The sequence below is a fragment of the Carlito syrichta genome, unplaced genomic scaffold, assembly GCF_000164805.1.
Source record: "Carlito syrichta isolate Samal-C Ts95f unplaced genomic scaffold, Tarsius_syrichta-2.0.1 Scaffold82142, whole genome shotgun sequence".
Lineage (NCBI taxonomy): Eukaryota > Metazoa > Chordata > Mammalia > Primates > Tarsiidae > Carlito > Carlito syrichta.
Window position 1 is genome coordinate 347,683 of NW_007026238.1, and position 13,712 is coordinate 361,394.

Consider the following 13,712-nt stretch of genomic DNA (forward strand, 5'->3'; position numbering starts at 1 on the left):
CAAGAAAACTGAAAAAAGACTGTGCTTCTATTCACTTACCCAAATACCCACCCCAGAGATCTAATCTGCCTTTCCCAACCCTGCTTAGCATCCCTAGAAGCTACCCCATGGACTTCCTTGGGGAGAAGGAAGGAGCATTTTTCCCCCCAGTCCTGAGTTGGTTTAGAAGCCCTTTTCTTACCATGACCACATCCATCCAGGACCACAGTTCCTCCCAGGCAGCTCTTCCTTGTGGCTGCAGCCCCCACTGAGCTCTGTTAGTGCAATTTTCTGCCCTTGTCCCTGCAGCCAGAGGCAGTGGTAACTGCTTCCCACTTTTGCTAGTGTCTGGGTGCCTCACATGCCTCATTTGTTCTCATCACCCTGTCCATGCCTCTAAAAGCCATCCCATCAATAATGTCTTTTCACTAGAACCATCTGGGGTGAATCCTTTTTCCCTCCAGGACTCCAAGCATGCAGTCTATGGGGTTAGCCTCACAGGGCTCTGAGCAGGGCTAAGAAAGACAATTCTGATCTCTGGGATAGGGACTGGGAGAGTTGTAAGAATGAGCAGAGAATGATCAGAGATCCCATCCAAAGAAGACTGTGTTGAATCCCACCTGAATCCAGTAAGTCTAGCCCGAGGGAGCATGGGATGCAAGCTCTGAGTCCAAGGTGCATGCAGGGTGTGACAGAACAAGTTGCAGACCAGGAATTAGCAGGAATAGAGGCAACAGAAAGGTAGTAAGAAAGTAAGTTCCAGACAGTCAGCTGGGAAATAGGGCACAAGCTCTCCACCAGGCATCAGGACCCTGCGGGTGAACAAGAAACCAGGCTGGCCTGGCCTCAAAAAGAAATGCCTCCTTGCATTGGCCTTGGCCTGGAATCTCGCCCTCAGACCTAAGGCTGCAAGACTGGCACCAAACTTTGTGATGAGCTCGGCAAGGATAACTATCCACCTGGATTCAGCCCAATCTGGGAAGGGGTAGGGCTGTGAATAGGTGCCTGGTAACCTGTTTTTAAACAGTTAAGACAGAACTAGAAAAGGGGAAAATTGGCATCTACAAGGCTACAAGTGCTCTGAGGATAATACTCTCTACATGTATGCATCTCTCAAAGAAGCCAGTTATGAGGCTTGACTTGCAATAAATGCTGACAGACATTTGTTGAAAACAAAGCACTGTCATCAAATAAGCCAAGTGCTAGTCAGGGAGGCCCTTCCTAATTCATCAACTATGTTAGGTGTTCCTGCCTTAGATCCCTAGGGCCCACTATACTTTCACTTTCATAATTCTTTTCCCCCTTGTAATTGGGAGGCCTGAATTCAAATCCCAGCTTCACCACTTACTGCCTGTGTGCCTTTGAGGAAGTTGCTTAACTTCTCTGTAAGCTGTGTCGTTTTCTCCATCTGTAAAATGTTGATGAAAATAGTACCTACCTCAAAGCATTGTGGTGAGGTCTCAGTGTGGTAATGTTTATAAAATGCTTGGAACACAGCCTGATCTATAATAAGCATTTCATAATGCTATTAATAGTTAAATGATATTTCTAGCTTAAATCTGTCTCTCCCAATAGATCCTTTGCTCCTTTCATACAGGGATACTGCCTGTCTCAATTACTGTTGTATTCACATTGCCTCCCATACAGCCTGGAGAGAATAATTACTGCCTAAATAAATGTTGATTGAATGAATAAATGAGTAGCAGCCACACCAGGAAAACTTCTACTCCACTGCTAACAAGAAACTACTTCTACCCAGGGAAAAGCCCAGCAAAGTAAGTAGACAAAGATGCTCCAGCAGATTCGACAGTGGGATTGACCTGAGGGCCATGAGTTAGGCTATTTCAAAGCAGTTCACTCACATCCCATATCCTATAGTGAAACAGGCATTTACTGAACACCTAGTATTTACTGTGCACTGTGAATATCGCAATTGACCTACTGTATGCCAGGCTTTTTACTAAAGACTGAGAGGTATAGAGATGAAGGAGCCCTGTCTGCGCTCTTTTTTTTTTTTTTTTTGAGTTGGAGTCTCACTCTGTCACCCAGACTGGAGTGCAGTGGCCGCTCCCGGCCACCGCAGCCTCGACCTGCTGGGCTCCGGCAATCCTTCTGCCTCAGCCTTCCGAGTAGCTGGAACTACAGGCACGCGCTACCACACCCAGCTCATTTTTTATTTATTTTAGAGATGAGGTCTTGCCAAGTTGCCCAGGCAGGTCTCGAATCGGCGGGCTCAGGCAATCCACTCACCTCAGCCTCCCAAAGGTGCAGGATTACAGGCTGAGCCACCAAGCCCGGCTGTCTGCGCTCTTAATGAGCTTGCAATCTAGCTCAGAAACAAAACGAACACATGAATAAGAAAGTAGGATATAAAGAATGGTTACATTCTTCATATGTAAAGTTCTAGATATCTAATTTAGGGAACATGCCTAGTTCTAGATCTCTGATTCAGGGAACATGCCTTTATTTAGCATTATAGAAGTCAATTTTGATCTGGAATGTGATCATGATGGCAAGAAGGGCTTCAATAGTAAGGAAAGGATGTCTGCTCTCCCACTGTCCTTCCTGTCCCTGCACCCAGCTTCCCCCTGCTTCCCTGTGGGAGCATGTGGCACATTCTTGGTGGCGGGCCGTTCTCATTCACATGCATGTCCACTCCATTGCCATAACCCTGCCTTCCCCAGAACTTCTCAGCTACTTCAGAACCTGACCATAGAATCCTCTGGGACTCAGAAGGCTGGTGACCAAATGGCAGAAGTGTCACACAGCTGCTTTCACACCCCTTATTTCACTGGAAAAAAACAGAGGCATTATTTTAACTATGAAAATGGAAGCTCAGAGAAGTAAAAGAATTTGCGCAAACTCATAAGAAAGTTAATCTTGGCAGAGATGGCTGCCTGACTCCCAATCACAGGTGTTTTCAAACGATACCATCCTGTAGTGTTTTCTACTGAAAGCTTGGTGCTTCCGGCTAATCAAAGAAGGAGGTCATCTTCACCAATTCTGGCCAGTTCAGCAGCACTGCTAGGTGTCAACTCTATGGCTGGCATTCTACCAGGCACAGAAACCAGTAAGCCACTGTCCCTTTCCCTGAGGGACCTTGGAACTAAACAGGGCACTGCTTCTAACAGAGGAGACAGCTCAGTCTGCCATAGCTAAGAAAAGACTCTCCTCTTCACTCTACCACAAGATTAAGAAGTTGAAGGCACAGGCATTCCTTGTGCTCACCACTCTGAATATGCATGCTACCATTTATAATAATGATATTCAATATGAGCCAAATGCCAGGAAAAGATTTCCTTCCATGAAGACCTGATCAGTTTTCTCTTCTACAACAAAATGACTGTGATTTATTTTGTTTCCCTTTGTGCATTGTTGTTGGGAAGGTTGGTATTAATTTTCCTACTCAACTACATCCCTAGGGCAGATCCTTAATGACACGTGTATTAATGTGTTGTCTGCTTCATCACCCCTGGCCTTGACTTATAGTCTGATGTACATTTTCCCTGCCCTTCCATATATTTTGTTTTGCATGTGTGGCATGCGTTTCTGTAATAAACTGCTGCAAATCCTGGTGGAATGAGGCAAGACATACATGAATATAAGGGGGACCCCCCAAAAAACCAGAATCATTTTTTGGAAGGCAGACCTCTTGGAGTACAGGTTTCCCCACTAGGTACGTGTTCTAAGAACCCCTTGGCGTCAGTGTACCAGCCAGCATTATTGTGAGAGGCTGCATTTGGCTTCAGTGAATTTTTTGGAGATTCTTTCAACACACTTGCCCATTTCGTGATGGGTGATTTACAAGTGTACCTACCCACAACGTGCTGTGTTCAGCAGTTTTTGACCCAAAACAGCATAATCCCCGTGTCCCAACTTCACTATTTACCCAATCACATTCCAAGTGACTTTTTGTTCGTTTGCTTCCCTGGATGAAAGAAGTCATCGAAGGGAAACATTTTGCCAATATGGAAAAGGTGAAGCAAAAAATGGCAGGAGCACTAAAAGGCATCAAAACTGATGAATTCAAAAAGTGTTTTGAGCAGTGGAAAAGCATCTCAACAGGTGTATTGCATCAAATGAAAAGTACTCAGTAGGTGACTGAAGTTTAAACACGTAAGAAAAATACACAATGTTTAATAAATAAATTCTGCTTTTGGGGGGTTCCCCCCTCGTATAGCTACTATTTTTGAGAACCTACAGTGTGTCAAGCATTACACGATGCTTAGGGCACCTTATGTTCAATCCTCACAAAACCCTACCAGCTAGCTACAGGTATCCTCATCTTACAAATAAGGAAACCGAGGGCCAGAGAAGCAAAGGAACATGTTCAACGTCAAACAGCCTTTAAGTGATAGGATTATGAGTCTGTCCAATTCCAAAGCCCAAAGCATTATTACTATTAAATAAAAATAATATGATTTATCTTCAATCATCAAACTGTCATCTAACAGCGTTTTATATATTTTTCAGACAATAATCTTATAGAGAAGTAGGGTGGATATAGTCAATATCTCTATTGAAGTGCTAATAAAATAAGAGAATGTCCCAGAATTTCTCTGTCAGGAAATCAAGAAAAGTTCCTTGCCTGGACCAAGGGTCTCAGATGGCTTCCATAAAGCCCTAGGATTCTACTGGCATGCATCCTTGGCTCCAGAACAGTAGGTTCAATCTTAACTGCTTGGTTTACTGTACAAGAATTCTTTAATGAAAGTAAAAGTTCCACTGCCTTAATAAACTTGAAAGCCACTACCCTAGCCCACCGGAACCCAGATGTAACACCACTAACAACTCACCAATCATTTTGAGCCTTCCAATTCTATCCATGAGCAGGGCAGAAATGATGTTCCCAGGCAAGACAGACAGGCTGCCCAGGAAGCTGACAAGATAAATCAGGAAGTCATTATCTTGTTCCAAGTCCATGTGGCAGCCCTCCTTCTGCTCCAGAAAGGTGGTGTTGATAAACCGACAGTTGATAAACTTATGCTCATAGAGGTCTGAGGAGAGAAGGAAGACATTGGTTCATGTAAATGAAGTGAAGCTGGGGAGAAAAGGGTAGAGACAGGGATACAGTCATAACAGCTTCTGTGGGCAGGCCTGCCAGCCTTTGCTAATCAGTCTCAAAGTCAAGGTGATGTGTGGCTGGGAGTGGATAAATAGAAAAACTTCAAAAAGTGTAGTGCCCGTTCAAGTTCCTATAAGCAAGCGGAAAGGATACTGATATTAATTGAGGGATCATTTAAACTATATCTCTCCAGCTGGGTAAAAGTCCTGTTTGTACCAATCAGGTGACATTGAGGGTCACAGCAGCTGGGCCACTCCTCTGAGGCTACCCAGCGTAAGGAAGGAGAGTTGGGTCCAGATTGAGCCAACCACTCCAGAGCCCATGTAGTAGTCTGTGCAGAAATCTGAACATTCTTAAAAAATAAAAACCATTTGCTTTGGAACCAGTTTGCAAGTCTTCTGACAGCTTCTAAGACCAGCTGTTTTAGCAGAAAGTGTGCTAGTTAGGCTCCCAAAAACCCACACCTGGGAAGCTAGCCCTGTTGCTGACCCTCCTTAGTCTCCCTGAGGTTCAACCTATAAAATTAGAGGAGTACACCTGATTATCTCCATTGCTTCTCCCAGCTCTGACATTACTCAATTATATGTGTTTGGAAAAACCCCCATGCTGAGTATGCAAATGAAAAGGCATCATTAAAACTTGAAAGAATAAAATGATATGCCGGTTTTCAATGACAAACAATAAAATTCTAGAACTCATCATTACTGCTTCAAGTTCAAGGAAATACAAGAAGGTAAGTCCCATAATAAGTTATTAAGAGACTGAGGGCTATTTAGATACCAGATATCAAAACTTTTGAGGCTGATATTATACAGCAAAAACATGTTCTTGTATAAACCATCCCCTGATGTCAATGCCAAGGATAACACATAGATCTAGATATAATGCAAGTAGTTCACCAGAAAGATCACAGACTTTAAAGTCAAACAATTAAGGAATAATCTAAACTCCCCCAACTTGCTAACTGTGCCTTTGACCAAGTTGCTTCCTTAGTTATAAGATGGGGATACTAATAGTACATTTCTCAATTGAAACAAGGTAGGCAAAGCCCCTGGAAAAGCTCAGTGAGAATCCTTATGTCCCAACTCCATTTGGTATATTATTAATTTATGATGAGAATAGTAAAAGTAACAAGGAGTGGTAAAGTGGTAGAATTTTGTGGGTTTTTTTAAATCATGGAAATCTGAAGCAGTGTGATTTTAAAATATTCTTAAATGGCATCTCACTTTTTGCACAAAATGTAAACAAGTTTTCCCTTTTCATTTATTATTCTTAGAACATGAGTCTCGAATTTTGCAAGCTGCAAATTATGCAAGGTCCTGCATTTCCTGTGCAGAAAACGCAGAATGAAATGCTGGTTTTTGTTTCTGCCATACTTCGTTGCTACCTAAGACCCTTAGTGTATAGCATCAGTCTCACTGAGATGAGAACACTTGCCTGGAACTTTTGCTTCCATTTTACGAGTTATAAAACTGAGACACAGATAAATTCAATGCCTTGGTATAGGCTGTGTACTTCATGTGTGCCACATCTGAAACTGAACTCATTTCCCCACTGAGGCCTGGCACTTATTTTTATAAATACTTTCCTACTCCTGAAGCTTATGACTGAGGACTTTGATTCTTAGACCACATTTATTCACTCTTGTTAGTCTACCTAATCTGTCAATGTTCTTACCTGTGTTATAAAACATGGTTGATTCAATGGTGCAATTTTTGAAATAGGTATCAGTAGATGTAACATCTTCAAAATAGCACTCGTCAAAGAATGTGTCCTCAAAGAGCACATGTTTAAAGTACATCCTTGTGAACCTGTGGAAAAGATATTAGCCCTTGAGTGATTCATCCAAGAAAAAAAGACATTTGAAACCAAAATAGAAAGCAGAGGAAGTTAGAAAAAGGAGACCTGCAAGCCAAAAGGTGCTGGAACATTCTTTTCAACCCAGATTAATTCCCTAACACCTAACTGCTTGTTTATTAGTGGAGAAGGGTATTAGGACTATGGAAGCCAGTATCTAATCCAGGTACATATGGGATACTATGCACCAACCTGGTGGTTCCCAAATGCAGGTCCATGGGCCTCCTGCATTAGGATCATGGAAATGTGAAATAGTATGAAAAGAAAAATTGACAACATGTCATTTTCTAAGGTGCCTTAAAACCTGTAGGTCCCTATGCTGGTCCTAGAAGCAATCAATATGTGAGGACCTGAGAATTCCATTTTAAAAACTGCTCTACCAAAGATACGGAGAATAGGAATTTTCATTCACACTACTGGTAGAATATAATCAGTGCAGCTTCTTTGGGGAGCAATTTTGCAAAATTTAAAATGCACATTCCCTTTGACCTAGGAATACCAACTCTAGGAATCTATCCTACATATACTTGCTCATGTATTCAAAGAGATACATTCACTGAGCTTCATTGCAACATTGCTTACAACAATGGATTACTATACACACATACATACATACATACATAATAGATAACATACAATGGAATGCGATGTAGCCATCATAGCAAATGAGGTAGATTTATAGGTGTTAATAGGGAACGATCTTTAAGTTATATTATAAAGTGGAAAAAAATCAAGATGCAATAAGAGTTTATAGCACATGCTCACACATGTAAGAAAAGAAATGGTACAAATGCTTCCAATATATCTGGAGAATTACACTGGAAACTGGTAGAAGCAGTTGACTCTGGGGAGGTACAGTGGAGGTTAGGAATGAGATATACTTAACTTTCACTTTCTACCAAGTAGAATGCATTGCTTTTTCACTTAGGAAAAACTCATTTAATAAGGGGTAAGGCATTCAATTTATTTTCAGATGCAGCCACATTTGGGGGTCACTGCACTACTCCAACTCATGCATAAATTTAGTGGGACAGAACATTACATTTAAAAACTATACCACATACATTAACACCATTCTCTGTATATTCACTAAGCTTGGTTAAACTTTTAGGCTGGAATGCTTTGGATATGCCTTGATTTGTGAAGAATTACAACCCATTCATTCATTCGGTTGTTTACTTATTTGCATATTCAGTCTTCTGCAAAAATACACACTGAGCATGAGTAGGTGCTGTGAGTACAGAAAGGAAAGATATAGTCCCTGCTCTTCAGTCTAAATGGAAAAAAGAACAAGCAAACAGATAACTACAACACAATGGGAATCACAGTGATAGAGGTAGCACAGGAAAGGCATGGTGATATCTTCTTGTAGTCCCAGCTACAGGACTCCGGAGGCTAAGGCAGAAGGATCACTTGAGCACAGAAGTTCAAGGTCAGCCTGGACAACACAGTGGGATCTCTGACTCTTAAAAAAAAGTGTGTGTGTGTGTGTGTGTGTGTGTGTGTGTATGTGTATATATATACACACACATATATATACATATATATATAGAGAGAGAGAGAACACGCAGGCACAGGGTGCTGAGGGTCATTGACCACAAACAATGGCCAGTGCCTCTTATCCTTCATGTTAATGTTGTGTTCTGCTCAGAACCTTAACCTAGAACGGTCTACTGTTAGTGTCTGCAAAAAGACCCCCACCCAACACGAAGTCCTGAGCAAGTGCTTGTCAAAGAGAGGTCTCCAGATCACTTGCATCAGGATAAAATAGGAGGTTATTATTAAAGATGCAGTTTCCTAAATTTCAACCTAGACCTCTAGAACCATAGTCACCAGTGGCAGAGATCAGAGTATTATACTTACAGAAGTTTGAGAATCTTTGGTCTAGAACAGCGCCCCCCCCTCCCCCGCAACTTTTAGGCATCCCCCCCGCAACTTTTGGGCATCAGTTCCGTGGAAGACAATTTTTCCACAGATTGGAGGGTGGCGGGAAGGATGGGGGCAGGGGGCAAGGAGGAAGGAAGGGGTAGGCGCAGATCATCAGGCATTATTTTCTCATAAAAAGCACACAACCTAGATCCCTCACATGCACAGTTCACAATAGGGTTCGGGCTTCTATAAGAATCCAGCGACAGGAGGCGGAGCTCCCGCCTGATGCTCACTTCCTGCTGTGCTGCCTGGTTCCTAAAAGGCCACACAGACTGGTACCAGTCGGCAGCCTGGGGGTTGGGGACCCCTGGTCTAGAAAACTAAATTGTTTTGAGTAATTTTTCTTCGGACCAAATTTGCTACAGACTTTTAAACATGGGGCCTCCAAAAGTTATCACCAAACTGTTTAGGTTTCCATAGAAAAACAAATGGATAAGCCTTTTGTTATAGGAAGATGCCTCTGGTTTCAAAATTTGTATGCTACATGTGTTTACTCAGGAGCGCTATTCCTGGAGACTGTCTCAGGCCTTTGCCTTTCTTAATATAGCCTTCTCTTTAATACAGTAATAGGCTGGTGATGTGGCCTTCAGTGATATTTTAATATTCTTCCCAGAGTGGGTGAGAAAGTAGCACCATAAATCATAAATGGGTCTGACGCAGGCAGGCCTTAAAATGTATCTCCAAGTGAGTTATAAAAAGCCAAAGTTATAAGGAAGAGATAAAAGGAGAAAGGGCCAACACATATTTTATGAGTCTTTATATAAATCATCTCCTCCAGTCTCTAACTTAAATACTGAACTGGGAAAAGAGTCTTCATTCAAGAGAGTTCAAAGGCTGAAAGGAAAGTCAGCAAACTATCTTATAGAACTTTTATTTTTATTTTTATTTTTATTTTATTTATTTATTTTTTTATTTTTTTGCGTCTCACTCCATCGCCCAGGCTGGAGAGCAACAGCAGGCTCATGGCTACTGCAGCCTCAACCTGCTGGGCTCAGGCAATCCTTCTGCCTCAGCCTTCCAAGTAGCTGGGACTATAGGCTCATGCCACTACAAAGGCTAATTATTTAATTTATTGTAGAGACAAGGTCTCGCGCCCAGGCTGGTCTCAAACTCCTGAGCTCAGGCAGTCTGCTTGCCTCCACCTCCCAAAGTGCGGGGATTACAGGCATGAGCCACCACACCTGGAGGGAACTTTTCCTGTAAGGAAACAGAAGCCATTGGTGGTCCAGAGTCTATGACAGAACTATCATTTAAAAACACTTTATTAAACCTGGCGCAGTAGCTCATGCCTACAATCCCAGCACTTTGGGAGGCCGAGATGAGAGGACTGCCTGAGCCCATGGGTTCAAGAGCAGCCTGGCAACTTGGTGAGACCTCATCTCTACAATAAATCAAAAAATTAGTCGGGCATGGTGGCGTGTGCCTATAGTTCCAGCTACTTGGAAGGCTGAGGCAGAAGGATCTCCTGAGTCCAGCAGGTCGAGGCTGTGGTGGCCATAAGCATGCTACTGCACTTCAGCTGGGCAACAGAGTGAGACTCTGACTCAAAAAAAAAAAAAACACTTTATATTTCAGTTACCCTCAGGTGCTGAGTCCATCAAGTGATCTGTGTGATCACTTGTGACCAAAGTCACATTCAGTAAGTTTTAGGCTTGGTGGCATCACCCTTAAGAAACTCAGTTTTATTAAAGGGATAAACAAGAAAATCGACCATAAAATCACTTCAAAGGGGACACTTGTGATTCACTTGGTTAAAGCATGAGAGGACTTATCCTAAAGGACAAGGAGAATCTCCCCAAGCAAAGATGAGGAAGTGTATTCTAACAGAGGGAACAGCATGTGCAGAGTTAGAGGCATGCTATATATGCCATTTAATTGCCCTCTTTCAAGTAGAAAATTCTCTTTCACATAAATTATGTTGCCTTTCAAGGAGAACATAAATAAAGGGTATGGTTTCCCATAAATATGCTACTCTAAGAAGCCCTGTAAGCACAGTGAAATGAAATTGGTTCTTCAGAAAAGAACAGAAACCCCGGTCTCTCACATGTTTTCTTATGCCAGGCCCCAATCTGAGGCAAAGCAAAGCACAAATAAAACGATCATCCACTTTAGAAAATATATACTTGGGCATAATTTGCTTAAAGAATGCAGGAAGCAAATTCTTGCCTGAATACTCTATATAACTTCTTGCACCCTCCATACATAGGCATCAGGCCTTTATCCAACTTCTGATACCACTCTCCAAAAAATGAAAAGTCTAGTGTTCAGAACTTAACCACCAAGAGATCTCAGGCAAGTTATCTTCTCCTCTCTAGGCCTGCATTTAAAAATATATAGGCTGGGTTCAGTAGCTCAGCCTGTAATCCCAGCACTTTGAGAGGTTGAGGCAAGTGGATTGCCTGAGTCCACGAGGTCTAGATCAGCCTGGGCAACTTGGCGAGACCTACAATAAATTTTTTAAAAATTAGCCAAGCATGGTAGTTCCAGCTACTTGGAAGGCTGATTTGGAAGGATCACTGGAGCCCAGCAGGTTGACGCTGGGTGGCTGTGAGTATGCCACTGTACTCCATCTTGGTCAGCAGAGTGAAACTGTGACTCAGAAAAAAAATCTATAAAATAGGAGTGTTGAAAGATGGCTTTTTTCCAGCTAACATATGGTTCTGTAAATGAATACTACTGTATGTATCCCTGAGAAAGAAATAAAAGAATGAAATTAGGAGATGGCCATCTTCCCCAACTATTGAAATATTATTTCTCAGAAAGTCAGGAGTATTCATGATGAAAAATCCTGGTGACAGTGTCAATCAAATAGTCTGTCCAAGGATATACATTTTTGTGCCTCAGTGAATCTAGCAGTAAATCCAACTTCTCTCTTTCTTCTCTTACATTCAGGGATACCTGAGTGCTAAAATCACGATACCTCATGCTGTCTCCTTTATAAAGATCCTAGTACAATTATTACTATTGAAGCATAGAACATAGGACAAGAAGATAAATAAAAGATAATAACAATTATTAGATTAGCAAGAGAAAATAGTAGAACACTATAAATACAGTTATAAACATCCTAAATAAAACACTAATTTAACCGTACCAAAATATGGACACAATCCAAAAATCCCTTCAACTGGTAAACAGATAAGCAAAATGCAGTGGTACATTCATATGATGGAGATTGCTTCACTAGTAAAAATGTTTTTTAAAAAAAGTGCTGAACATGTAACAACATGGATAAATCCCAAATGCATTATACTAAGTAAAACAACCAAGTTCAAAAGGTTCATATTGTATGATATCATTTATGTAACATACAGAAGATCATTGGTTGCCAAGGGCCAGGAATGGAAGGAGGATTGACTACAAAATGATACAAGGAAATGTGGGATCTAATGGAACTATTCTGCATTTTGCTTGTGGTGGCTACAAGACTATGCATTTGTCAAAACCCATAGAACTGTACACTGAAAGGGCAAATTTTACTGTACATAAATAAAATATCAATGAAAAAGGAAGTCTCAACAAATTTCTAAGGTAACCATAGCAACAACAAAATCCAAACCAAGTTCAACTACTGACTAGGTTGACTGAACACCTTCATACCCTGTAAAAACTAGCAAAAGAGGAGGTGTACCCATTTGTCCAAGAACCTAACTTGCAGCCCGAAATTACAAGACACACAGAGAAACAAGAATAAAATAATTTGATGTCAAGGCAGAACAGCGATAATAAATAATACTCAGATATGACATAAATACTGGACTATCAGTCAGAGAATTTAATATAACTATTTTTATCATATCAAAGCATTTAAGGAAAAAAATGAATAACATGAAATGTGCAGTTGGAGAATTCCAACAGAGCAATACAAACTATAAGAAAGGGTCAAATAGAAATGCTAGAAATTTTAAAAAATGAAATAACAGACATAAAGAATGCCTTTGATGGACTCATCAGTAGACACATCATAGCAAAAAAAAAAAAAAAATCCTAAAATTTGAGATAACTCAAGTGAAATTACCAGACTTGAAACACAAATATATCAAACAATCTAATTAGAATTCAAGGGGAAAAAAAGAGAAAGATAACTTGTCAGAATAAATATTTGGAGATATACTGGCAAATAATTTTCTTAAGCTAATACAACAGATTAAACCACAAGTTCAAGAAACTCATAGAACCTCAAGCACAGTAAATACCAGGAAGGAGGAGAAAGAAGAGGAAGAGGAGGAGGAAAAAGAGTAGGAGGAAGAAGCACTCCCAAGCACATAAACTTCAAATAGCTGAATACCAAATGTAAAGAAAAAATATTGAAGAGAGCAAGAGAAAATAAAGATGTATACCAAAAAATAAAGATAAGAATACAGCAGACTTCTCATCAGACCATAAGCTAGCCAGAAGACAATGGAGTGAAATCTTTACATTTCTGAATGGAAAAACATGCCAACCCAGAATTCTATACCCACCAAAAATATGTATCAAAAATGAAGAAGAAACAAAGACCTTTCAGACAAACAAACACTGAAATATAATTGCACTAAAGAAATAGTAAAGCTCTGTGGCATAAGGAATATAATACCCAAATACATTTGAAATTTATATGTTCATAAAGAAGTGAAGATCTTCAGAACTGGCTAAATTAAAAGTATATATAAGACTGGTTGGGAAGATGACAGCTGAGCCAGTTGGACTATGCAAGTCCCAGTGTGAGTGAGTGAGAGTATGGAAAATTTTGTGTACATGCTGGTGAGTGAGTAGGTATTTGAGTGGCTGCCTGCGTGAGGGTTAGGGAGCTAGTGGCAAGGGCTCTCCTGGTGCAGCAACTGGTGCCGCAGCTGCTAGGCTTGGACCCTAGTGATTCCCGGGAAACAGAAGTCGAGCACCA

At 41.0% G+C, this 13,712-nt stretch overlaps 1 protein-coding gene across 5 annotated transcripts in view; it reads right to left on the bottom strand.

Annotated features, from left to right (window-relative positions):
• Positions 1-13,712, bottom strand: part of SV2B (synaptic vesicle glycoprotein 2B) — a 205,713-nt gene that overhangs the window by 7,405 nt on the left and 184,596 nt on the right. For all 5 annotated transcript variants that reach the window (XM_008055542.1, XM_008055561.2, XM_008055548.2 and 2 more), the window contains 2 exons: positions 6,722-6,855; positions 4,776-4,976 (listed from right to left, as the gene is read on the bottom strand). In XM_008055542.1, the coding sequence (XP_008053733.1) occupies positions 4,776-4,976; positions 6,722-6,855 (335 nt within the window). The remainder of the gene's footprint in view (positions 1-4,775; positions 4,977-6,721; positions 6,856-13,712) is intronic.